This window comes from Polypterus senegalus, chromosome 14, assembly GCF_016835505.1.
Source record: "Polypterus senegalus isolate Bchr_013 chromosome 14, ASM1683550v1, whole genome shotgun sequence".
Lineage (NCBI taxonomy): Eukaryota > Metazoa > Chordata > Cladistia > Polypteriformes > Polypteridae > Polypterus > Polypterus senegalus.
In genome coordinates this window covers 114,430,187-114,458,144 of record NC_053167.1, presented here as the reverse complement: position 1 = coordinate 114,458,144, position 27,958 = coordinate 114,430,187, and the positions used below count along the sequence as shown (strand labels likewise).

The window sequence follows — 27,958 nt, the reverse complement described above, 5'->3', positions numbered from 1 at the left end:
ATATATTGAGTAAGTGATTGACTCATTGATTCGTTCATTGATGCAAGCATATGGAGACTATAAACCTTCAGCAGTTCACAACCTTATAGTAATTAAAACTTTAAAACTTTGATCGTCCTAAACTGACTTCCAGAAAGTACAAGCTGTTAATAAATCAGTTTTGTTCATCACCATAAGTCTAATAATAATAACGACTACACTCTAAAACATAAAGGAGCCAAAGGCTATTCTTCAGAATGATGGCGTAGGGGAAGTGTATTTGGTTCCAAAAAGAACCTTTGCTGATTTGTAACCTTAACAGGTTGCATAAATGACTATGAACTGGTGATAATACCAGTGGGCTCCTAATTTTAAACGGAGCCCAGCTGCATAAAGTCACACAGGCTAAGTTTGGGTTTCTTGATCTGCTTGTACTCTGCTCGGTACCCTACTATGCACTAAAGATTTCTGTCTTGTCCACATATAAATAGCCTTTTAAAAGCCTAAGTAACTGATTTCATATGCCAGAATAGCAGTGTGTCAACTGGGAACCACACATCCCAGTCAAATGCCGTTAAAGTACCACTCTTTTTAAGGGTGTACTGCTATTAGTACCACTTTTACTACTCGGAATGCTTAGTGTTATTTTTATTACTTTTATTGTTATTATTAGTAGTAGTTATAAGAAAGTTTAACAAGGTCACGCCCTCGACCGGAAGTGGGTGCCTGTTCACGACAGACTTTTCTTTCCGCCATTTTGGTTCATCTACAGCATGTTTGTTTATTGTTTCCGTTGTTTTTTTACGTTAAATAAATATAAAATACTGGAATCCAACAGTCTCATATCGGCAGTCGTCTGAGTGTGACTCCTGCGCCCGGCTTTCTGTTAGCTAAACCCTGCGAATTAGCGCCTTTCCAGAGGTCCCTGACACCCACCCCTCTTTTACAGTAGTAGTAATATTTGTACTAGTAATACTATTAGTTTAGACAGCTGGTTATAATAAATAAGAGTTAAATAATGTGATAACTTGCACAAAGTTAAAAAAAAGTAAACTAGTAGACAGTAAAGTTCACTTCCAAGTCCTCCTGTGGCAAATTAATCTCCTATATAAGTAAGATAGTTATACGTTAAGTGTATTTGTTTAATTCGATCATTTGTTCGTCTTCTTAACATGCATCCTGTTCATGATTCATTGTTAAAGGTATATTATAACTTTAATCCGGTTTATAGGAAACGATTACATACAATTACTGAACTACTCGGTTTGCAAAACACAATGAAAATATATCATATGTAAAAAAAGGCAGAGAAAGACAAACCCGTTTTCAAAAGTTAATATTTGAGTATTTGAAAATGTAAAAAAGAGGAGAATGTCATCACTTGGCGAAACTAAATATCCTGTACCTTACGGGACCGAGCTGGAGCTGGAGCGTCACTTGTGGACACCGGTCAGTCGTTAGCGGGTGCGCTTCGTGTCCGGTCTGGCCGCTCCTGTCTCACAAAGGCATCATGCGCGGGGCAGAAATGAAAGATGAAACATATACTCGAACATCTCGAAATGAATAACAACATGAACAAACTGTATTTATATAGCGCCTTTCCCATATTCAAGATTAAACTGTCTGTGGCGTTACAGCAAGGAAGAATTTCCGCGTGCCCTGAACACGTGACAGTAATTACCCAATAGAGCTATATGGACAGACACACAAGTATACGGTATGGGATGTTCAGCACATATTAAGTAAGATCTGGCTTCCATCTATACATTAATTTTGTGAACCCAAAAGCCTTAATTATTTATTTATTTTTTGTAAGTGAATGCGTGTTGATGCCATCTGCACTTGCAATCAGTTTACTGTATGTATGTATTTATTTCGAGCAATCGGTCTCGAGTAAGGATAGAAGCAAAGCAACAAGTCACCAGCTAAAATAAAAATTCTGAAGGAACACCGGCGCCTCTTCCAGAAAGCGCTTTCACACCCAACATCTCGGGACTCCGCCAGGAAATCCTCAGCGCCGCACCGCTCACCTCGACTCCCAGTTCAACTTCAGGCATCGCTAAAGAAAACCCGTAAGTTCGAGGCAATTATATCATCAGTGTTTAAATGTCAGATGTTTGCTGTCTGAGACGACTTTGACAGGCGTTAGCTTTTAAAATACCGTCCTTTATTCTTTCATTTTTTAAACCCATTTTATTGATACAAAGCGTAAAGCCAGTAGATATGCTGTTGCACTGGAATATAAAACTTGCGCACAAAGGCATAAATGAAAAAAAAGTATACGACTCCCGGCTATTGTTTTCCATATCAATTAACATTATTAAAGATGCATCTCTTAACTGTATTTTATAGGTATACGGAGCGTGAATGTTTTATTAAGGCCAGGAAACGCTGACTTTTCCCTCTAAATTTCCTTAAAATTTGTACAGAAATGTGCTAATAAAATATGCGTCGCTTATATTTGGCGTCTTATAAGTAACACAAAAAACAATTAAACGAACTACGTACGCAATAACAATAGACAGGCCACTTTAAAAAACACTGTACGTGAAATTTGAGGTTACATGTCAGGTAGTGGGATTATCAGCACCGATTACAAACATGTACACGCGCTCATTTGTGATTACTGTGTCACTTTAAAGGAGCCCACAAGTGCGACGTGTGCGTCAATGGCGCCCAGTCCGGGCTTTGGCTCTTGTCTGTAATCTGCACGACGATACGTCCCTCGACATTTTTAACGAGATTAAGCCTGTTGGAAACATGACCGGATTTCCAAATACCACTAATAATGTATTCCTATAGCTCAAAGTTCTCCGGCCATAGTAAATTGGACTGACCTTCCATTAAATAACAGCACCTGACCAGTCTCCAAAAGAGAAGTCCTCAGTCTAAGGAATAGGAAGACATGTAGGCGTAGGCACTGAAAGGCTTACGATGACTGCGATGAAAAGTTTAAGCAAAAATGACGCAGACTATGTCACCCCTCAAATGGATTAATATATAGTCTGTAGTGATCTATGTTAAGGTACGAATAGAGATATTATGTATAATATATAAAAAGAAAGAATACAAATGGAACAATCACAGTATACAACAGCATAGAATTCACAGAAAATAAAATAAATATAAGGTATGTTTTGAGGTACTGTAATATAAATTAAATCAAAAAACAAAAGCTGCATAAATAAATAAATACTCGATTTTTTACATAAGCAAATGGCCAAACAACACTTAAAAATGAAAATGCCAGGGAGGTTCTCCGGACCGATGCCATAGGGTGCAATTGTTGGCTCTCAAACGAACCATCCACATTAATGTTCCAGAATCTGCATTTATTTATGTGTTTGTTTGTTTGTTTGTTTGTGTATTATTCGTAACAGCTTAAATAACCTTTAAAACAAATTTGTCAAACACCAATGCGTCCCTGATTTTATAAGGAATCCTGCTGCATACAATAACACAGGTTGATCTTATAATATACATTAAAGATCTGTACAAATACGATTCTTTTTAAAGCCCAGTTTTATATGCAAAGAACCCTTCACGTAATAAAATATTTAGTCAAGCAATGGTTCTACGAGAAATCACACAACTCAGTTAAGCGCCATTAAAGAACTCAACATTTTAATGAGTGGACACAAAAAAAGAATGGAGTCAAAATTATGTTTCTAATAGTCACCACATCATTCAGTCATCGGTTAAAATTGTGTCACTTTATTACATGACGTTCAAATCCATTTTCGTAAGGGGATCGGCACATATACCAGCAACATTAAAAACATTAAAGGTTGGCCGGTGAGGAACCTGAACACTCCATTAACCAGAGTTATTTATTTATTTAACCCCAAATGACAAATTGCGGTAACACGTGTAAAAATCAAACTCCTGACATTTGAATCCTTCTTCTTCTTCTTGAGGTGGATGACTCGTTCATTTGCTAAACAAATTACTGTTCCAGTACAGTCTCACCCGAAAGCACTGGTGGCAAAGAAGAGCCGAGTCCCGGCCGGGACGCCAGTGCACCCCAGATGCCGTCATCTCGCCCGTCCATACTCGCCGCGCCTTGGTCAGCCTCGTCTCTCCACCAGGTCAGTGCGCAGCCACCGTTTAGCTTCTTGGTTAACACAGAGTGGATTAATCACGTTTAATGTTTCATAGGCTGTTATTTGATTGGTTAAAGACTGAATTTGGGTTGTGTTGCCGAAACATTTGTTACATTATTTTCAAGCAGTATGAATTGAAAGCATATTTGAATAACAGCACAGCAGAAAATGCCAATTAGAATGCATGTTACACGTATACGATACTGCATTGTAATCACACTTTACACTTAGTGTACCTTGGCTTTCATGTGCTGTACCACTTAAAAATACAGTACAATAAAGCAATAATCGGAAATGACACATTTTAACTGTAACGCCAATATACAGGTACAGAATTTCAACCTTTCGTATATATTTGTCCAGCATTTATGTTGCTTAGAATATGTCGGAATCCCTAGGAGTATTAGGTTTCTTTTGGAAAATCTCACTCGTTGTAATACATGCATATACCTTATTGACGGGTTTATGTAAAGTAAAAAGGTGTTTTGCACCCGATCGCTTTGTTGTCAGTCCATTGAATGGACGGGTTTTTTACGCACATCAATCCCATAGGAAAAAGGCCGGTAAATCCTTAATGAGCCCACTGGAAGGTCTGGGAGGTTTGCTATGCGATTTAATGAGTAATAAGAGCGCGGCAGCACATTAACATCAAGGCCGTCGATAGTCCTGAGGTCCACGCGCTGAAGATGTCCATTCAGGGCACAAATGAATGGCACTGACACAACAATCAAAGAGAAATGGCCAAACCACGCTTTTATATACTAGCCGCGTCTACAAAAAGTAGTTATTTTCGGCCTTGGGTTGGTTGGCGTTACTCCATAAAATCATATATATTTAATTATGAGTTGCATTCCAAGCGCAATGTTGAAAAGCGTTGCTCTGTATACTGTAATGTTGTTAATTAGATCAAATTGTATTTTGCGTCTTTCTGTAGTGCTGTTCTTTACGTTTATTTGACATTTGTAACACTGGGTAGATTAAGCGATTTGCTTTGGATCACCAGTTAGGGTCGAACACGAGCCATTACGTTTAAGGTTTTGATAAGTTTACTGTATAAATATAATATTTTTACATATTAGAATTTCAAATGAAAAAAAGGGTAGGGTTAGACTTTACGTAAAGGTATCTTCTTCCACAATGCGCCTCGTTCTGCAAGCAATAAGCAAACTTAACAGCGCTCTGCAGTACACTTCCGTAAATACTTAATTGCTCTTAATGCGCATGAGCATTTTTTTTCCAATCATTAAGTCGCTGATAACGACCCTCCTAAATCTTCTAGTAGCCTCAGTGGTGAACGGTGCCGCGCTCCTTTGGGACTGGTAAGGACTGATAACGAACCCATCGGAGGCGGCTTGAGGCAATTATTATCTACTGTGCATTCCAAACTCTATCTATCTCTCTATCTATTATATAGTGCCGTATCTATCTATCTATTAATCTATTATATAGTGCCGTATCTATCTATCTATCTATCTATTATATAGTGCCGTATCTATCTATCTATCTATCTATTATATAGTGCCGTATCTATCTATCTATCTATCTATTATATAGTGCCGTATCTATCTATCTATCTATCATATAGTGCCGTATCTATCTATCTATCTATTATATAGTGCCGTATCTATCTATCTATCCTTCTCATCGACTGACAGCTGTCTGGTATATCAATACATCCTTTGAGAAATTCAAACAGAAAAATACCATCGTCTAATTCCCTACCCCCGCCTCTCCCTTCCCCAAACCAAGCATGGCGTTTGTTTTAGGAATGTACCGAAAGACTTCATTCCTTTTTGCCAAAATAAAGGAAACAATTTTATGAATAAAAAGTGTATATATATATATATATATATATATATATATATATATATATATATATATATATATATATATATATATATATATATATACATACACTGTGTATGTATATATATATAAATATATATATATATACTTTTTTATTCATAAAATTGTTTCCGATCGAGCAAATTTGTTTTCTTTGTGTTCAATCAAAACCAATGCTCCACTAATCGTATTTGGGGGGCACACAAAAAATAGACATCAATGAAGTTTAATTTGTTCATACGAATACTAAATATTAAACAATTATTTTTTCTTAAAGCATTACTTTTAGACGAGAGGGAGAAGATGAGAGTGAAATATTTTACGTTTCAAATTTGTGCGTTATTTTGAGGGATATGATTACAATTCAAATTCACACCTCGGTATGTGGTGATAAAACGGCGAAAGCCAGGTAAAAGCTGTCTTAGAAAGCAGGTCTGGAGGTCAGGCCTTTAAGTCTGTTGTGTAGCGGATGATGTGGAGTCTGAAGGAAAGCCTCTCTTCACTAAGCAGCTGGTCTGTTTTAATTAACACGGGTTTCTCTATAAGAAACAAGGAACAGCCCCCATCTACTGGCAGGATCGCTGCCATCTCCAGTCCATCACATCCTTCTCCTCAGTCACTTGGACTCATTTTCACATTGGCAAGCTTCTGCAAACCTGAAGGTAAGATAGCATTACGCATTTTGCTTATCAACTGACTTAGAAGGATAGTTATGACGAATAAAACAGTATAGCTCTCTGTTGAGGCGTTCCATATCGATCAAATACACTTAGCACTTTAAAAATCATTATTGCCATACCATTTGCAGACTCTTGTGATACGAATCTGATTAATGGCAGGTAGAGAAGCAAACGGCAGCGGTGCAATTCACCTGTCCCAGAACATTACGTCTCCTCTATTGTGCCTGCATCGTTGCGATCTGGGTCTTCATCTTTAAAAGGTGCAGTGAAGAAATACGAGATACGGGTTTTTTATTTGAAGTTGGATGTTTGGAATTTAGGATCGAATAATATTATATCGGACGATTATATTATTTACTTAATGCAACAGCGATATTTTAGATTTTTAATGTGATGAATAATGGTGCATGCACCGTAATATATGTAGGTAAAGGCCTTGATGTTCTCCGCCAAGATAATAAAAAGTAAAAGAAACGCATACATTTATCACAGATCAAGAGCTCATGAAATTCAAACATTCGTTTAATATTACAGTGCTAACATGACTGCAAATCATTACATAATTCGATTTTAGACACATATATGAGGCTATGTAAATTAATTACGGAATCTATCAAGAATAAATCGATTCTCGCCTGTAGGCAGACTGGTGCTGCTCCGCATTTTAGGCAGTTCGTGGCTTTTCAGTATGTCAGTCACAGTTTTTTTTTTAAATAGAAAGCCAAGACATGTCATCTAAAGTGTGGGGCTTGTGTTAATATGGACATTTCTGTAGTATTTTAGCCCAAGTGAAAAGTATAAAGATGTTAAAAACTCGCTTTGGGTAAATCTGTACTCACGTCTCGCGAAAAGCAACCATACAGAATAATTTGCTTTATTATACTGCGCAATGTCACGTTACAGTTCACTGATATATACTGTAAGTCGAATAAAATGCGCATAGACTAGCTGAGCTCTTCAAGGGTCGTTCAGATTGCACCCGGAAACCTTAATTACAGGTTTGTACCTCACGTAGTGTTCAATAATAATGTTAAGTCATCGGAGTCCAAGTTGTTTCTATTGTTGGGTAAATCAAATGGTTTTTAGTTAAACAAAACTGCCTGACTGGCGTAATTCTGTGTTTTTCTTACGCTTTAGAAAGTGAAACCTCTTCTCAGCGGGACAGAAGACAAGTCGACTCAAGAGGAATCCTATTAATTAAATACGAAAATCATTCACGGTTTAATAGTCTCCTGCATTTTAAGAGCTTAGTCAATAATTATTAGGTCAATACTAGGAGAACGTCATCCGGACAATGCGCTTAAATCAATCTAACCAAAAAAGAACATATTAGCAAAAGCTCACGACTGTCATTTTTTGTCTGTCATGGTCAGATTACTGTGGATGTGTATCTGACATCACAATCCAAAGTATCCCCGTTTAGAGAACGCATAGTGTCAGAATAATGGTCCATTGTATTGGCAAAAGTAATTGGTTTAATTGGTAAGCAAGAATGTTCGTTTCTGCCTGCTTTGTCTTAAATATTACGTGCTTGAAATCAAATTAGAATACGAAGCAGACTCGTTTTATTTGAGAGTCGGCGCTATAAACACAAGGCCATGCTTCAGATTCAATTTGTATCAATTATTTTACAGTAAAAAATGATTTTTTTTTTGATCTCCGAAAAATCATCAAAGTGACGAATGCTGTCATTTGGAAAAAAAAAAAAAGTATTTACTTAAAAGCATATTTACGAGATGGAGAGACGCAGAAAAGGCCACCGCAAAGTGTAGAAGCCAAACGTGCCACCGTTGAGCTCGTCTCACCACGCTGGTATCAATCTGATTTCATCAAGAAGCAAACGTGAAGCAATCACGATGGGCATTAAAAGGGAAAGGACATTGGGACGGTGGGCTGTTTTGCAGTTCTGTCTGTCGGAGCTGCCCAACTGCATCTAATAGAGAGGCTGAGATGGAAATGTAAGAATTGTTCAAATGATCTGCCTCGACAGGAATTACCAATTCACCTGCACGTTGGGAACGAGCGCGACGAAGCTCCTGACTAGTCAAAGAGTGCAGAAAGGAAAGCACTTGGACATTAAACATGCAGCGAAATAAATACATACAAATGATTCGATTAATTGGGCTGTGGCAGTAAGACATATCTGAATACATATTAACACAAACGCAAAACTAAAATAAAATATCAACACGAACATTTGTGAACCCGAGATCAAGTCGGCCATGTCAACGTCTGATACCTTTCAAAGTAAAACCAGAGCTCACCGTTTTGCAAATAAGCGCACTTTAAAGTCACGACATAAGTCACGTGAATGCATCCACAATACAGAAAGTATAGAATGGGTCACGCACTTGGGGGACTTTATTGTCACCCACTCGACTTATCCCCTCGTAGAGGGTGTAGCTCTGTCGGCAAAATCACAAAAAACAACACGCCGGCCACTTTTCAAATGTGTATTATCACAGAAGAGGTAAACAATGAAAGACGGGCATATTCCGATGCGTTTAGTGCAGGCGAAAATGTGAAATATTTTTGTAAACGACTCTGTGACATCATAATAGCGTCACGAACCTCGCAAAATGTCTCAAAATGCCATTTCAGTTTCAAATGTATAGTGTGATAAGTTTTGAAATGCAGGGCATTAAGGCAGAAGAAAGACAACATCTTATTCGGCTGGGATTTGCTGAAGTAATCATTTGAGCTGCCGATTCCAATTGTTACAGAGCTCGAATTAGCCATTAAGCATCGAACACGCCACGTATTACTGGCTGCTTTGATGAAAACCATGTTGTTGTTTACATCAGAGCCACTAATTACATTACTTACATGAAGTAGCAGCCCTCCTGTCAGACGCATAAACCTGATTAGGATAATTACACATGAAAACTGTATCCCATTCAGAAAGGGTGCTGCCTTGCCGTTAACCTGTTAAGCTTTTTCCAAAATTTGAGGATAAAATAGTTTACTTTTATGAAAAAATAAAGCTGGGCAAAAATCACGTGATGACGGATATCTTATACTTTAATCTCTGATGATGCTGTAAGTGACATTTTATGAACACGTACACGTACAGATTAACTGGTTGTTTTAACACGCAATTTTTAGGGGGTCGTAGGGGGCGGGGGTATGGAGGGATCCCAAAGGAGAAGTGGAGAGATATCTCATATTCAGGAAGTTCTTAGAGAAAATCCACCCTGCAGTTAGCAGGCGCAGTTGTCGAAATGAAGATGACACGCTGGTGCCCAGACAAAGGCTTTGCCTTTTTCGGTCAAACAGGCTTCCTGACGGAGAAGAATTTTAGAGAATGGTTGACCGAACATATGTTACATTTACACAAGCCACATTATTTGTTCGTTAAAACTGAAACGGGAAAAAACGCATACAATCATTGTGTCCTCCGTAGAAGTTTGTGTACCTCACCTGCGTGTTCATGAAGAATTAAAAGACTTACAATCAAGATTTACAAAAACACAATGCTTATGAATATAAGACATATGTTCTTAGTTAAAATTTAGATTTCAGGTGATTTCTTATGAAAATCTGCCTAAGCATTTCGTTGCAATTCTAACTACAAAGATAGATGCTTAAAAAATAGTCAGTTTTGGCCGCGGTAAGTGAGCCACGGTCTCGATGGCATGCAAGTGTGCATTATGCACCACCTAGGAGAAATTTATATATATATATATATATATATATATATATATATATATATATATATATATATATATATATATATATATATATATATATATACACACAGTTGTGTGTTCTATATATATATATAGAAAGAGAAAGCGAGCGAGAGAGTTTTCATGCATATAAGATATGCGCCCACCAGACTACCAATTCTGAAATTCCTCCCATAAAAAGACATCTGTTAGTTTGGGAGTTCGAGTAAAATAATCAGAAAAGAGTCAAAAATCAAGAAATAAACAATCACCTTTCCCTTAATAAATTCTGTAGAAATTACGTTTTAAGAAGTGCACTATATATTTAAGATTTGAAAGCAATCAGAAAACTTGAGCAATATATAGGATACACAATATGGAGTTGTCTGGGTTGGCAGACATCCGCACAAATACCCACCAAAACACAAACACACACACACACACACACACACATATATATATATATATATATATATATATATATATATATATATATATATATATGTTTCTAAATGAAATAATTTTTTTTTCTTCATTTAAATGTTCGGTCATAATGTCACAAATTTTACGCAGTGTCTCTTTTTTTAATCGTTTGATCTCAGCTTTGTCTTTGTTTTGCTTTTGTTTGTTCTCCTAAACGAGGACTTACATTTTCAGTCTAATAAAGTTGAATGAGCACATACAATAACATTATAATATTACCAAAGGCGTTGCTTTCTCTCTCTCTCTCTCTCTCTCTCTCTCACTCACTTTCACACATTCTCTCTCTCTCTCTCTCTCTCTCTCTCATGCCAGCGCTACCCATCACCGACTGTTTGAGGAGAATCTGACAGGTCTTTGTTGCTGAACTGAAATTCAGGGAAGCCGAACTCCTCCTACCAAATTATCGAAACTGGGCAGGCTTTTGCTCCGTTCTCAAATAGGACACAGCTCCGAAATCCAGGCAGTCCCAATCTGACCTTCAAGCATTTGGAACCCCTGAAGGGAACCAGGGACCGGACACATAAAAGAAAAAAAAAAAGAAAAAAGAAAGAAAACAAAGAACGAAAAAGACCAAATAACAAAACAAGTAAAAAAAACGCTTAAGATATAAAGCCAATTAATGATCATTAACGCACGATCCACAGTTAGTTTGGCAGCATTATTATTTGGACTATACTTCGGCTGTACTTGCTAAACAAGAGTGGGCTGCAACTCTGCGGCGCGTCTCATTTTCTACATTTGTTTTCAGAACACCTTTCAGAGAAAGAGAATCGGCGACACATCGTATGAGTACTTTTTGCATTCGAAAGGCAGTAAATCTTTCAATTCGTGTGTCTTTCTGTAGATATTTTGGATGAACTAAGACTGTGGGCTCGTATATGGAAGTTGTAGGGTGCAGGGCAGAAGAGAACGCTTGCACATTTCGTCCATCAGCCATGCTTTTCCACGGCATCTCCGGGGATCACATCCATGGAATCATGGAGGAGATGGAGCGGAGGTCTAAATCGGAGTCTCGACTGGCCAAAAGTGTGCAGATGAATGGGCGAGAAACGGTAAGTGTGCAGTTCTTGAGGAATTAAAGAAATGATGTATAGAAAAAGGTGATCATTTTATTCGCGGAAAAGTTTCTCGTGAGCTTGTATAATGTGCGTTACTTTCTTCTACGAATTCAGCTGTAATCCCCTCCAAGTTTCAGCAGCTTTTTCTGCTAGCTCTATTCGCAGTAACTTTTCTAACGTTGGCAACGTTTTCCAAGTTCTCTGTGGTTTAAAACACGTCGTGAATCGTTAAAAAATAACTGAAAATTTTAGGTGAAACAAAATAATTACCTTTTGTTTTTATTAATTATTATTATTATTATTACTATTATTATCAATCACATTGTTGCAATTTAGTTAAGTAATACGATGAAAACAAAACTACAAGATACAAAGGTCATTTGTATGGTACTAAGAATACGGTTTCTTTAAAGGAACTTCAATCAGTTGACAAAAAGAAAGAAAGAAAGAAAAAAAACTGAGCTTTGCTGGGATTTACCAAATTCTACAATTTCTGATTTCAGGCCCTGCGGAACTTTTTAATTTAGCTACATCACCATTGCTTTCGTCATTACGTACTTAATGATCTACATGTATGTTTCTTGTGTTATGGGAATTTAAACAAGTGTATTACTTCTACTATGACAAAAAAAATCTTAATATTGCAGTGTGTGAAATCATTTTAACGCTACACACTCTATAATGTATTTGTACCCCGAATTTCTGAGGTAAGATGTTATTAAATATTAATTAATCGCATTTTGTAACAATGTCTCCCAAAACATTTTTTTTGGTTAAATCTTAAAATAATAGGCTAAAAATATACCGTACACGTACATATCTCGTATTTAACTATTATTCGTTTTTACAGCTATGCGCGTTGATTTTCATTTTCTCTGTTATAAGTACCAGCCTGAGATTAAACTGGCATTTTTCTTACCGATTGTTGAAATGAAAAATGGTACTTTAGCCTGCACGGTATTTGCCTCCAAATATGAATGGATTTTACAGCGAAACGAAATGCTCCGAATTCATTAATGCCCGGAACACAACAAAAGTGATAAATAAATTAAACGAGCATTGACAAAAGGAACGGAAAAAACGGAACGGCCCAATTTAGCACAACTGCGACTCGCACGATCTAAAGAACAAGAAAATAAACAACTTTCATTTAAAAATAAATAAGAGCACGGGGTTAAAAAAATGTTCTTAACGACTTATACTCGGCATTAAAAGGGAGACATGCTAGATGTTTAGCGTTTACAGTTTTAATATGTTTACTGTATTTGGGTATAGGCCTGTTACAGACAGACAGACAGATAGATAGATAGATAGATAGATAGATAGATAGATAGATAGATAGATAGATAGATAGATAGATAGATATCATTTGACATGATGATATGATACATCAAAGTTACATTGAAATTTTTAAAAAGTTTCCTTCCAGTATTTTCTTCAGTTATTTTAATTCCTTGTAAATGAGTTTACTTTAATGAAAGCCTAAAATCTGTACAGTGTATGTCCGTATACTTTATCATACTGAAAGTTTCGGTGATGGGCTTTAACCTGGAATGTTAACTGCCTTTTCCTGACGACGCTTGTTTACAGACGATGCCCTCGATGAGCCCGGAGAAGCCGGCCCTATGCGCTGGCTGTGGTGGTAAAATCTCGGACAGATATTATTTACTGGCAGTGGATAAGCAGTGGCACCTCAGGTGTCTCAAGTGCTGTGAATGTAAACTCGCCCTTGAATCAGAACTCACATGTTTCGCAAAGGATGGTAGCATTTACTGCAAAGAGGATTACTACAGGTAAGAGTCTCATTGACAAACTTAACATCGAAACATAGATTATATATATATATATATATATATATATATATATATTATATATATATATATATATATATATATATTTATAACTTCTAAACCAACCAGATTTTGTTCTCATTGTGTGCTTTATTTTGTATGATGTAAAACTAAGAACATTCATAGATAAAAAAGGGCCTGTTTTCCGAGGTGAAATTTGTTATGCCTAAATCTTAATTAAGTTGTTATTTTCTAACAAGCGCAAGTCCAGTTTGTCCCAAAGAAGTTCTCTCTTTCTTTAAAGCAGTGCAGTTGTGTAGTCAGTTAATTCCATGGATTACGAGGCTCCTGTCAAACGAATTTACTCTTCTCAGCGTAGGCCCGGCCTGCAGTGTATAAACCCCTAATGCTTCGCTTACAAAGCAATTTGGAAGTAATTCATGCAGCTTGCTTTAAAATACCAGCAGCTGGCACAAAAGCAAATACCTGGTGCGAGAAGAGGTTACGTTTGCCTTCTTTGATGGCGTTTTTATAAAGATGCCTTTGCTGGAGAACGAAATAAATAAATGAGTAAATAAATTCAATTTTCAATGTATAAAATTCCATTGTAGAATGAAGTAAATGTATGCAATCGCACGTCATGAAGAACTTCTTTAAATTCTGAGGCCTATTGTGGACGTGGTTAAGTACACAATTAAAAAGATAAACAAGTTATGGATCAGAAATCTAAATGTAATACTTACACTTATGTAAAAAAACAAAAGAACAAATCTTCGTAGCGTCGAGGTATTTCAGCTTTTCAAACCAATTCTGCACTGTGTACTGCTATTTCCTGATGGTGGATGATTCACTATGTATACCACATATATTATATAACGATAGTAATATTCTGCTTTCATTTACTAAATATGTCCAATAATTTGTTGCAACGGGCGTCTTTTCTTTTTTTTTTTTCATAGTTACTGTTTGATATATCAATCCATTGGAAGAACAAACCATTCCGTCGGTGACATCTTTCAGAATATTCGACAGAACGCTTTCATGGTGTCGTCTCATTCCATAGACTTTCTAGATGTTCGCCTGAAATGTTTTAAGTGTTGCGACACAATTAATTAAGAGCATGTAACTTACAAAGTAGCTGGTCATTGATGATCAATATCTCTCTTTGTTCTGAGACCCTGAGAGTGAAGGCCGTAGTCCATAACTGGAGGGATCGCACTCTGATTATTTTACTAAACTCATTTCTCGATAGTTACCTAGAAAGTTTAATAGCAGCACAGGGTAATATATATTCATAGCATCATAGATGTCATTTGGTGCTTGTTAGTAACAGCCATCTTCCAAACGGCCCATGACGTGACTTGTGTTTGTTGTTTCAGAAGGTTCTCAGTGCAGAGATGTGCCCGCTGCCACCTTGGGATTTCAGCCTCGGAAATGGTAATGCGCGCCAGGGACTTGGTTTACCACTTGAGCTGCTTTACTTGCACCACTTGCAACAAGACACTGACCACGGGAGATCAATTTGGCATGAAAGACAACCTGGTTTATTGCAGGGTCCACTTCGAGACGTTATTACAGGGAGAATACCATCCCCAACTAAACTACTCTGAAATCGCTGCAAAAGGAGGTGGGTTGGCACTGCCTTACTTCAATGGCACCGGTGCAGTCCAGAAAGGGAGGCCAAGGAAGAGAAAAAGTCCGGCGATGGGAGTGGACATAAACAGCTACAATTCAGGTGGGCACTACTGGTTTTTTCATTGCTATCCATGATAGAATTGTTAAGGAGAAGCACAAAACTTCACTACAATATTGAAAGCAGGAGAATTTCACTCCGAGCAAAAGCACCAATTAAATTAAATTGGCTTGCAGTGTTAAATTAATCCTTTAAAATGTGTATTTGCAAAGACAGGACCAACATATACACTTCTAGTGTCAATTTAACAAAAGAGATTTTACTGAGATTCTGTGCACGTGACCATAATGTTGGCCTTCGCTGTTTCTACAGAGTCAGCAACAAATAATTCACTTACAGGACACAAGAGACGGAAGTTCGAGGAGAACAACAATCGATGCTGCACGGGTAGAGTCAGCAAGGGGCGCTGCACACGTCCATGGCAAATCCTTAAAATCGTTTACAAAACAATGGCGCAATTATGCATATGATAGCAAGAGAAAAACACAAGAGTGATAAAAGTGTTTACTGACAAAACACGTAACGGTGTAATTTATGTCAGTCTTCAGGTAAAGCTATCAGAAGTGACAGTTAAAGGGAAAGCGTTGTGAAATGCCCAGGGGGATGGAGTACGACTGAGACTGGGAGACCTAATTATTACCCAGCGAACGGTGGTGTGTTGTCGGATATCTCTTTAAAAGGGCTAACCGAAATGTATAAAGGTGAATCAGGAAACAGAATACATTTCTACGTCAAGTCAATTGCTGAGATTTTTAAGAAAAACACAGAAATTATTAGTCCAGTTATCATTTCATCTAAATTACAAACATGCTAGTAAAGAACTTGCCTACTTACGAAAAGGCTGCTCGTGGTTAAATGCAGTCAGTCCACACCAAAGAGAGACGGGATTGGTTTGAGATAATCATCATCATCATCATCATCATCCTCCATTCAATGTATATAGCCTCTTCCCCGTGTTTAAAGCGCTTAATATGACAACGTCCATCTAAAGGGAAGCGTGCACTAGGCCAACGGTTGGGAAATACTAGAATTTTACAACTAGAATACATTAATATTAATTAAAACATGGCAAGATATTTGGCTCAGCGGACCCCGTGACCCTGTATTCGGATTCAGCGGGTTGGAAAATGGATGGATGGATGGCAAGATATTTGAGAAAATGTTACATGTTTGACGGTGTATATATAACGTAACAAGATAAACAAGTCCACGAGGATTCCCAACTTTCCTATTATATACTTTGTAGAAACATCACCTAAATAGAAAGCTACAAGTGAAACATTTCATTGTGATGTCACTTACACTGAAGAGCTCCCCCATTAAACAAGAGAATAACAAATAAATGCGATAATTTAATATATGTCAGAACAGTTACCAAAACGGACAATTTCAACGTTTTAACATTCTTCTAACATTTTGTAACCAAAACACTTTGTTTATTGTCAAAATATATTACTAGTCTTTAATTTAAGATTTTGACACATTAATACATCAAGAAACATGGTATTTGTAAAGAAACGCCAATTTATTAAAATCTATCTATTTACTGTATTATATAGTACTATTTTATTTATCTATCCATCTATGTATTATAATATGCCTTTCCCGCCTATCTATCAGTTTATCTAAACAGTGGCCAAACTTATAACGCTGCATACATAAATTAACAAACGAACTTTTTTTATTTTTATTGATCTTATTGTAATCATTCCATACAGATAGATCAATTTTTACAAAAAACAGGGTTGAAAACAAACGAACTTTTTTAAGCTTATACGAAAATAAGTACAGTACAAGTAAAAAGTGTTGACCCCAGTGAAGAACTTGCTCCATGTACACCACACAGAATCGCCTTTTATATTCAGAATTGCGGCACAATTTCGACAGTAAACGTTGAATGCGATGTATTAGCTTAACAAATCATTTAAGCATACACAGTAAAATCACTAGAGTTACATTAATATTGTAAAAGGTCCATATTTTTACTTTTTCCATATATGTGTACTTTTAATGGGTTCTTTGGCACTGTTTTTGACACCCACTGCACACTCGACCTACCTGGAAAGGGGTCTCTGCCCTTCTCAAGATTTCTCCTATATTTTTCACTACAAGGTCTTTTTTGGGGAGTTTTTCCTTGTCTTCTTAGAGATTCATGGCTGGGGGGCTGTCAAAAGGCAGGCCATGGTAAAGCCCATTGCGGCACTCCTTGTGTGATTCTGGGCTGTACAAAAATAAATTGTATTGTATAAGAATTCGTTTAACATTAGCAAATTCACTGCGTTGGAGACAAATCCTTAACTGTTCACATGTGATATCAGACGTCGTTCACATAACTCAGATTTCACACAGTTTAATAAATAGCTTTTTGTTCTAAGTTTAATATATGATAGAATTGTAACTTTCAAGTGGACCCTTTAAAAGTTAAACAGATCAGTTGTCCCGGCAGTGCGCGCTCTCAACACAGCAATTCAAAGTAAACGTTGTAGTAATGAAGAGATCGTCCACCCCTCCGTCCCCAAGAGCACACATTTCTCGTATCCGACATTTTAAACTTTTCTCTTAAACTCCTCGACTCGTGTGTTAATCCAGCGCCTTCCTTTGTCTTCATTTTTGTGGTGCCTGCCAGGTTTCTGGCGTTCCCCTTGAATGGAGTAATCTCCGTGTTTATTGTTTTGAATTAATTGAAGCTGACGCTGGGATCCCGGGATTCCAATGAGTTCCAAGTCGTCCTGCGAAGACCGCAGTTGTTGACACGAATAACTTTATACTTTCAGTCCTGAAATAGCACGTGGGAAAAAGACTTCAGCAAGGCTGGTGCGCGCTCTTTGGGACCCATCGCCAGAAAGACGTACAGACAGACAGACATCTTTGGCTTCATTTTTAAAGCAGTTTGCTGTGTTCACTTTAAATTGGTATTCTGTTCCAGTCACTTGCACTTTGCGCCAGAATAACACACCTCTCTTAATGATATAATGAAATAAGCAGGTTTTGAGAATGTTATGTACTAAACCATTTTTTATTACTTTAAAATCCGCGTTATAAAATATATATTACGAAAATACATTTAATACATTTCTTATCCAAAGCGAGGAAAAATACTGGAGGATGCAGAAAATACCTTTAGGATTTATAAGAATGCGTGAAGTTGTAATTGCTTCCCGGAGAAGACATTCACCATTTCACAGCCAGAACATTTTACATTCATTATACACCATTACACGATGTTCGCCTTATATTCTTCAAGATAATATTAAAATATTAAAATAAGAAGATATTCTGCTTATTTATGCTCTATTATGCTGGCTGCACAAGAAGATGTTCTAATTTTCATTCGGGGATTTGACAGATTTGCATAAATTCAGAAGAACCCACGAAACGGTCACTCAGACCAACAGACTGTAAAATCTGACAAATGTCCTATTAAATAGTTTCTTATTAAAATCGATTACATTCATTTAGACGGTCTGACGACTGTCTCAGTTCAAATGTTAGTTTGCTAAGGACCGAGAAATAATCGTGTACCTGTGAAGCGCGTGCTTCAGAAAGTCCTGAACCAGTTTACTAAACGCGCTCCCGCTTAATGCCAGATAAACAAGTTCAAAAGTGGTCGTTTACCGACACCTGGTGGTCACTGACTGGAATTAAACGGAAACTCCACAAAATGCCAACGACTCGATTCCTTTAAATTAGCTGCGTCTGCGTGTACCTGGGCCCAGCTGGAAATAACGAATGCAAGCGAGTTTCCTGAAATTATTTCGTTTTAATTTGAAGAACTAAATTAACGTAAAACTCTGAAATTCAATAATGATCTTCATTAAAGTGAAATCTGCATAAGTGCTAATGGAAAAATTAACTGCTTCCTAAGGTAAATTAGTTAGTATATACAATCGAAACACGCGCAGCAAGTAATTAACACTTTGGCTGGCACTCGCAGGCTATATTGAAGTAAACATCAAATTGTTCGTAAAGTTTTGTTTAGTAGCAAGAGATTTAATATGAATATGTATATTTGTCATGTGGTTACATATTTACGTATTGATTCAATGACTAACAAGTCTGTAGTTAAAAATATGAATGACACAGCTATTTATTTTAAACGAAACTGGAAATTAAAGGTAAACATATTTTAGAACAACGAAGTAATGCTAACTTTAAGCTGCTGACTTAGAAACAAGTTAAATAAGTTGATACATTTTGAAGTATTTGCTTGATTGATTATATCTAGCATGTTACTTTACATACTTTACAGATTATGATTTGTCTGTTATACTGTAATTATATCATTATTTTTAGGAGTATATTTTACACAAGCAAAATATGCAACGTTGTTTATGTCATCAGTCAGTCAGTCAGTCATTCGCCAACCCGCTATATCCTAACTACAGGGTCACGGGGGTCTGCTGGAGCCAATCCCAGCCAACACAGGGCGCAAGGCAGGAGACAAACCCCGGGCAGAGCACCAGCCCACTGTAGCCGTTGTTCATCTATATATATATATATATATAGTCACAGCCAGAACATTCTTGACAAGACTTGTAACGTCTTCTTATGGCAATTATTTTCTAAACAAAAACTAATGAAATCCATCCATTTACCTAACCCACTTCAGGGTTGCAGGTACTGGAGCCAATCCTAGCAGCACTGGGGTGAAAGGATGGAAATTTAGGGGAGTCCAATGTAGGGCACAATCAGTCACATGCTGGGTCACTGATGTGGGGCCAAATCAGAGCTCTCAATAAACAGAATGCAAACATCTGTGAGGTGTGGGAGGAGACCAACCACTGGGGGAACAGGAGCGAGAACTTAAGGGCAGGACTCTGGAGTTCTGGGTCTTCATGACTGCTCCATGTTATCACCCAACTGAAAAGATAAAGAAGCTGAACAATTTTATTATAAATGCAAATCTCCATTTATAGCACTAAATTCCTACTAGTGTTATAAAACTTTAGAATTCACACTAAATATCATCCAGCATATTTCATGATTTAGTTAATTTAGAATTAACAACGGTTGATGGGATGAAATGAAACAAGTGGGTTCAGGAAATGGATGGCTGAGTGTAATAATCCGTAATAGTCAGTAATAGTCGGCAAACTAACTAGAATTTTTTTGAATCAATAGAATTATGCAGTAGATATATTCTCACAAAGACAATCGCCAGGATAAGTGGTTCCGGAAGATGAGATGAGATATCTTCTTCTTCTTCTTCTTCTTTCGGCTGCTCCCATTAGGGGTCACCACAGCGGATCATCTTCTTCCATATCTTCCTGTCCTCTCCATCTTGTACTGTTACACTCATCACCTGCATGTCCTCTCTCACCACATCCATAAACCTTTGCTTAGGCCTTCCAAGATGAGATGATATATATCAAAATATATATATTTGTTTAAACAGAAGATGAGATAAGATAGATTCTGTTAAAGAAAAGGGAAATGAAAGACAATCTTAGACATTAATAATTTCCAGCAGATGCACCCATCTGCTAAAGCAGTACATTTTAATGGCCTTGCAATACAAATAGACAGTTCTGAGTGCATATATTAATTACCACAGTTTTAATATGAAATTTTGTAAAGGGCAGTCCAATACCTGATCTACCAAATGTTTGGACAACTGTTGATAAATTTAAGAGCTTGAAATGGAAATAAATACAAGAAGCAAAGCCGGCATAAACATTTGAAGTTAACTTGCAATTAAGTGGTGCAAATTCACAGCAAATCCACTAGTGTTAAATTAAGTTGCATAATGTTAAAATAAACCTTTAAAGTGCGGATGTATGTATCTGTATGTCTATCTATCTATCTATCTATCTATCTATCTATCTATCTATCTATCTATCTATCATATAGTGCCATATCTATCTATCTATCTATCTATCTATCTATCTATCTATCTATATAGCTTTCTTATCTATCTATCTATCTATCTATCTATCTATCTATCTATCTATCTATCTATCTATCTACACACACACGCACACACGTATATTTTGAACAAATGTTTCCAGATCTTTACTCCAAGTGTGAATGTAACACTGGCGATTGTGCAGCGAGTGTCGTGAAATCAGAAAGCTCATGAAAATCCTCGTGGCTGATAAAACACTTGAGCTGCTCAGTCAGAGTAATGTAGCTAAGAAGGGAGTCGTCTCTGTTTGAAACCAAAACATTTTTAAACACTGTCACAGACGAAAATGTGTTTCCTTTCTTTCTTTCTTTCTTTCTTTCTTTCCTGATGTGACAGGAGGTAAAGCCTTACATTTTATAAACTGTGCTCTGAAACATATCACTTAATAGGTACCTTTTACCAAATATTTTCCTGAGAGTTTGCCTAATATCATTAATAGTATATAAATTATTTTCTCAATATTTAATAGGGAACATTTCCAAAGCTACCTTTGCTAGGGACCATGTAGTGTTTAGTGTTAAGCTTCTCAGTTGTATATTTATATATTTTAGATGTCATATTTGATGATTTTGTCTGCTACATCCTTAGAAGTGTTTCGCCTGAAATGAACACCAGTAAATTATCGTTAAGACCGCTAGCCGGGCGTCTCACTGATGTGAGCAGCACATTTCCCAAATGAAGGACAAGGCTGAACTCATGTTGTGTGTTTCCTGAAGAAATCTGCATTGCAGACGTGAGCCACTGGAACAAGTGGAAAAATATCTTATAAGAAAGCCACCCTAACGTTACTTTCAAATTCTATATTTTCAGTTTAGACAAATCTTTCTCTCAGCATCCAAAGATGGCATGAAAGAAAAAATATTATATGTCTATATGAATATATGTCATATTGCTAGTGTATTCTTCTTTTTGACACTGTGTGCCCCTTTTTTTTACTCTGACTAGGTTGTAATGAAAATGAGGCTGACCACCTGGACCGTGACCAGCAGCCATATCCTCCCTCCCAGAAAACAAAGCGTATGCGCACCTCTTTCAAGCACCACCAGCTCCGTACCATGAAGTCGTACTTTGCCATTAACCACAATCCCGATGCTAAAGATTTAAAACAACTGGCCCAGAAAACAGGGCTAACCAAAAGAGTTCTTCAGGTAAGCCTCTCTTCAGCTATGTCTATTAATGTTGTCCTTTAGGAGTGTGTACCTTCTAACTGCTTCATTTGCCCACCATTGTATGTGCCAGGTCTTATCTCAATGGTTGCTAGGTTACAGTTTTAAAAAAAAGAGAGAGAAAGACCGTAAAGGTCCTTGTATTTCTAGATCTTTCATTTACTGATTGTCTCTTAACAGTGTCAGTAGCTGAATAGAAACAATTCAACTGAAAGGCTGTGACCATCTGAAAAAGTAATAACTGCAGAACCATAAAGGCACACATTTGTCCTGGAAATCTGTTAAGTTAAAATGAAATATTTGAAAATGGATAAGTCTGTACAGTTGAAAATGTGCTGTAAGTTGTACCTGTTTGGTGTAAGTAGCCTTCATTATCTCTTGCCGTGTCAGAGTCTAGGTGGTCCTGACCCAGGTATCAGAAAGGAAGCACCCCAGTTCTGTATCTAGCAAACAGTACATGTCATCTAGTCTTGTAACTCTAGTGTAACTTGTAGCAGTGAAACTGTGATGTTAATTACATGCAAATCGTATTGGAAATGATTCTAATACAAGTACAATAAAAAAAAAAAAAGGAAATGAAATAAAAGTAAAGAAATCAATTGGGATTGGTTTGCAGGTTTGGTTCCAAAACGCAAGAGCCAAATTCAGAAGAAACGTTTTGCGACAGGAGAATGGGGGTGTTGATAAAGCAGATGGCACCACACTCCCGCCTGCCCCCTCGTCAGACAGCGGCGCTTTAACTCCACCCAGCACTGCGGCCACTTTAACAGACCTGACCAATCCCACTATCACTGTAGTGACTTCAGTGACCTCTAGTTTGGACAGCCACGAATCTGGGAGTCCCTCACAAACTACCTTAACAAATCTTTTCTAACAGTTTATTACAAGATATTTTAATGACCAGAGACAGATCTTGGGAAATCGAACAAGCAAACGAATGAACAAATCAACAAACGAACAAACTTAACAGAATCAAACTTGGTGTGTAGCATTCGCAACCACTTGGCAGCTGAGTTTTGAACTAATCTCTTTTTTTTTTTTTTTTTTTTTTTAAATTCTAACAGCTCTTCTTTAACAATAACTATGTAATGGAATAACGGAGTCGTTATTTTGAGCTCTTACTATGATTTTTCTCTTTTTCAAAGAAAACACCCATTGCAGCTCAGTATAGGAGTTTTGCATAGCCTTTAAATACAGAGGTGATATCCAGGTTTTGCACAAAATATTTTTAATGATAAAACATAGTTTGCAATTTGGATATGTACAATTGTTCTTTTTTGAAATTTTGTTCATAGTTATATAATTATTATTATTATTATTTTTTTTTTTTTTTGCATTTTATTATTTTTTTAAGCTAGGATGTCCATAAAGAAAAACAAATACTCTTTGTAATGTTTTAAATAATTCCATTAAGGTAAAAAACATTAAATATTTATTTGTGAAATGTATGGTAAAGATTTTTTTTTAATTTATTTATTTCCTTTCTTTCTTTTTTTTTTCTTTCTGCTTCATTTAAAAAATTTTATTGGATTGTAAGAAACCATTTGCCTATCAACAGCAAAGGACCTTTACATTTGTTGTATGAAAATTCCTTACTAAATATTTATGTACAATAATACATTTCTTTGTAAAGGGTAGCAATAGAACATTTGTGGTCAGATACAGTATTCTTCTTTCCTTAAATATGCATTACACAAAGAAATCAAAATTCTAATTAAGTTGTTTCTGTACTCGAATGCCAGGTGGATGCTAAGCCTAACAAATGGTTTGTTTTGGTCAGCTGAATTTTACTGTAGCATGAAGCCAACGGGACTATAGAGATCTGTACAGTGGTAATCGTTCATTGAATATGTGGATTTAGATGTGTCCAAATTAGTACAAACATTGTAATTGGATTGGAATCTATTTTTCTAAAACTGAGTGAGTAGGCCTATACCTCACTGTACACGCTGTTAATTATCCAGATGCTAGTGTTCAAACAAAATGATAATGTAGAGCGATAGAAACACACACACAACAATCGCACAGCAGTCCTGAAACGCATTAATATTGAACATTGCTCAGGGTGTTAGACATATATATATATATATATATATATATAGGGTGGTCCAGATCTAATTATGCAGATCCAGATCGTCTGGATGACTTTGATTTATGTGGGGACGATTCCAGTTCAGCGCAAAGATGATTCTTCATGTCGTCAGTTCGCACACTTGTCGATGGTCCACGATTTTTCAGGTGTAATAAACTTAACAAGTTACGGCGTAATGAAAATTGCATAATCAGATCTGGACCACCCTATATATATGTATATGTATATATATATCTCCTAGTTAAAATAGGCTGAGTCGAGGATGGATATCGATATAACGCCACGGCCATGCCCGTCAGTTTAACTTTTTGAGGCATTCTGTTCTCATCCCATTATGGACTTTTGCCACTGAACAGACCCAGAATTTCATGTTTCTTCAGGCTGAAGGGTTAAGAAAATCTATCGTTGGCTTTTCAGAACATTTCATTGTAAGTGTCAACATTTGTTCTTTGACAGAACACAAATGGTACTCTAGATCTGCTTTCCAAAGTAGACATCTAACTCAGTTTTACAAATGTGCCTTACACTATAACTTGGAAGAAAGTTTGTGAAATTCAGGCTAAATGTGTTGTTTGTTAACTGATTCACATCCTTTTGACACCTCACTAGTTTTGTACTGTTTTACATCAAATTTCTGAAGATCTTTTTATGGTGTATCCTGCTCAAAGGGGACAGACATGGCGTGTCATAGAAAGCAGCTGTGCACTCTTTCAGATATAGTTGATAAATCTTATATATTGATCTTCGTGTTTATAGTACAGTAAGTGGTCTGACAAGATTGTCCATGTTTCTTTGTTTCTTGATAAAAGATGGTGTATAGAAACTATTTCCCCTTAAATATTTATGGACCAAACGGTTGTGATATATCTTATTAAATTTGTGTGAATAAAATACTTTGCTTTTAATGAGTTTTATTTTATTATATTTTAATTAAAAACCAAAACTTGTGTTTGTGCATTTCATTCATAAAAGGTGTGGTCCTTCTTTACAGTGTTTCGTTTTCTCAGTGACATCAGCAGACTAAATATCATTCAGTGTTGAGTGCTCAATGCAAATCTTTTTGGTTTTTTTGATTTTTTTTCTTCTTTGTTTTATTTATTTTTTTCTTACCAAGTAATGCCCCACTGATTTGCCAATTAAACCCTGTAAGCAAACCAATCCAAACAAATAATACTGGTAATTGTTAATGCATGACAAGCTGCTACAAGTAATCAGTGAAATCCATCAATGCCGGAAAGCATATATATATATATATATTTTTTTTTACAGTGAATAACATTTTAGAAGTAAAATAAATGCAGACCCCTAAAACCCAGGTTGCTCTGTAGTTAATAAATTCTTACTATGATTTCTTTCAGGGAGAACAAATCTTGGGGCATTACAGCCACAGTTCCCGACGTTTGAAAATTCCCTAAAGTATAAAAAGAAGGGGAAAACTTTGATCGGAATTCTTCAGCATTGAAGACAAAGACAATATTAGGTTACAATAATTGCATATTTAAATTCTTTGAGCCAAAAATGTAAAAGAGACTTTAAAATACAATTTCCTGAATGTTTGATCTGATGACTAAAAAAAAAAAACAAAACAACAACAACAACCACCACCACTGTACTTTGAGCTGTTCTTACTGTAAAAAAACATAACCTCATCTATTCTTTGTAATGGAATAAACTTCATAACATAGACAAAGTTGTATATAAAAGAAACAGAGCAACCTGGTAATAACCAGCTGGGGGTAGCTGCCCTTTTTGAATTTAGCACATGTCCAATGAAAATAGAGCCATCATCTGACACAAGCACTTGTACAAATTCATAAGCATTTATTCCATCAGCTTGCTAAAAAAGTATTTGTCATGGATGTCATCTTTGTAATGCATAGCCTCCGTAAAACCAAGTGACAGAATGTCCTTCAAATACAAGCCGGTCAAGATGACTGCAGTGGTTCAGGTGCTCACTATTGACTGACTGCATTGAAAGGCAACCCTAAAATGAATGGCGATTCATAATCTGCATGCACTTTTACATCTTGTTAACATTTCCTGAGATGTGTACATTTCTTGTATGATGCATTCTTTTTTGATGTCAGTTGTTAAAATAAATATTCATCTGAAAATGCTAGCTTCCTTACTGCCGCAGAGACGTCACCTGTACAAAGAGATATCCACCATTGACTGACTGGGTTCATTTTTGAATTGTAAGCTCATTATGAACAGAGTGCACACTGCCTTCACAAGACAGGCAGACCATGTTAAGATGGATGTTCTGGTGATTTGCTTGCATTAGAATTGTGTATTTGGCTGACAAGATCATGATTTGTTACAACTGTGTACAGATATTCTTATACAGACAGGGTAAGCAACTTGGTCAGGGTCACAGAATGAAAAAAAAAGAAAGAAAACTGGCAACCCCATGGAGTAAGAGTTCCATGTTTTAACACACTGATGGGGCTTCAATGTGCTATAAAGCCATAGATCAGCTGAAATGGAAACAAGCTGTCACAGAGTTATAACTAAAAAAGGAACCTGAACACCATCTGTACAAGTTTAGTTTGGTAGGGTTCATCTTCAAACATCAAATGTTGCTGGAGGTCTTTGTGCTCAACATTCATTCACGCTGCCATTCTGAAGTTGTACTGTCAACTTAAAACTTCAATTCAGTTACATACCTGAGTACCATATTAAATAATAGATAACGGGGGGGTATATAAATATAACAAACCATGGAGAATCTATGAAAGGAACCGTAACTAACAGAGATCTGGCGCTGAAGTGACACAGAGGGTTCAAATAAACGGCCACTTTAACTATCAGACTGGATGCTGATTGGTAAGACGCATATCTAGATTGACATTTTAAAGGCCTAATGAGTAGTCTCTAAGGGTGTTAAAAATCAATGAGCTTTGTCATAAGAAAGGTTGGGCTTACCAGTATGATGAATAACTACAGGACTGGAAATGCAGATGTTCTACTGGTTTGAATTACGTCAGTTCTGAGGGAAAGCTGACAGGCAGTCAAGACCTGACGTGATGCTGATGAGTTTACTGAATGGTGCATTGGAGTAAATTAAAGATGGGGCGGCACTAGTTTATAAGATAATCCAACTGAGACTTATTTACAAGCAGGTAACTGCAGTGGTGGTGCTGCTGCCTCGCAGTTAGGAGACCCGGGTTCGCTTCCCAGGTCCTCCCTGTGTGGAGTTTGCATGTTCTCCCCGTGTCTGCGTGGGTTTCCTGCCACAGTCCAAAGACATGCAGGTTAGGTGGATTGGCGGTCCTAAATTGTCCCGTGTGTGTGCTTGGTGTGTGTGTGTCCTGCCCGGGATTTGTTCCTGCCTTGCGCCCTGTGCTGGCTGGGATTGGCTCCAGCAGACCCCCGTGACCCTGTAGTTAGGATATAGTGTGTTGGAAATGACTGACTGACTGACTGACTGACTGACTTGTAGCACACATACAATGCATTAATATACACATGCAGTAGCAACACAGAGACGTTACTT

At 36.9% G+C, this 27,958-nt stretch overlaps 1 protein-coding gene across 4 annotated transcripts; it reads left to right on the top strand.

Moving 5' to 3' along the window:
- Positions 1–1,758: 1,758 nt before the first annotated feature.
- Positions 1,759–26,023, top strand: lhx9 (LIM homeobox 9). 4 transcript variants are annotated; one of them, XM_039735548.1, is made up of 6 exons: positions 1,759–2,051; positions 11,603–11,810; positions 13,407–13,609; positions 14,986–15,341; positions 22,150–22,352; positions 22,987–23,600. In XM_039735548.1, exons 2-6 carry the CDS (start codon positions 11,637–11,639, stop codon positions 23,242–23,244), a joined length of 1,194 nt encoding a protein of 397 aa, XP_039591482.1. In that variant the 5' UTR covers positions 1,759–2,051; positions 11,603–11,636; the 3' UTR covers positions 23,245–23,600. The 4 variants fall into 4 exon arrangements, with proteins under 4 accessions (XP_039591482.1, XP_039591481.1, XP_039591483.1 ...); XM_039735547.1 differs by lacking the exon at positions 1,759–2,051 and adding an exon at positions 6,488–6,589; XM_039735549.1 differs by lacking the exon at positions 1,759–2,051 and having other exon boundaries at positions 11,094–11,810; positions 14,989–15,341; positions 22,987–23,602.
- The last annotated feature ends 1,935 nt before the right edge of the window (positions 26,024–27,958 follow it).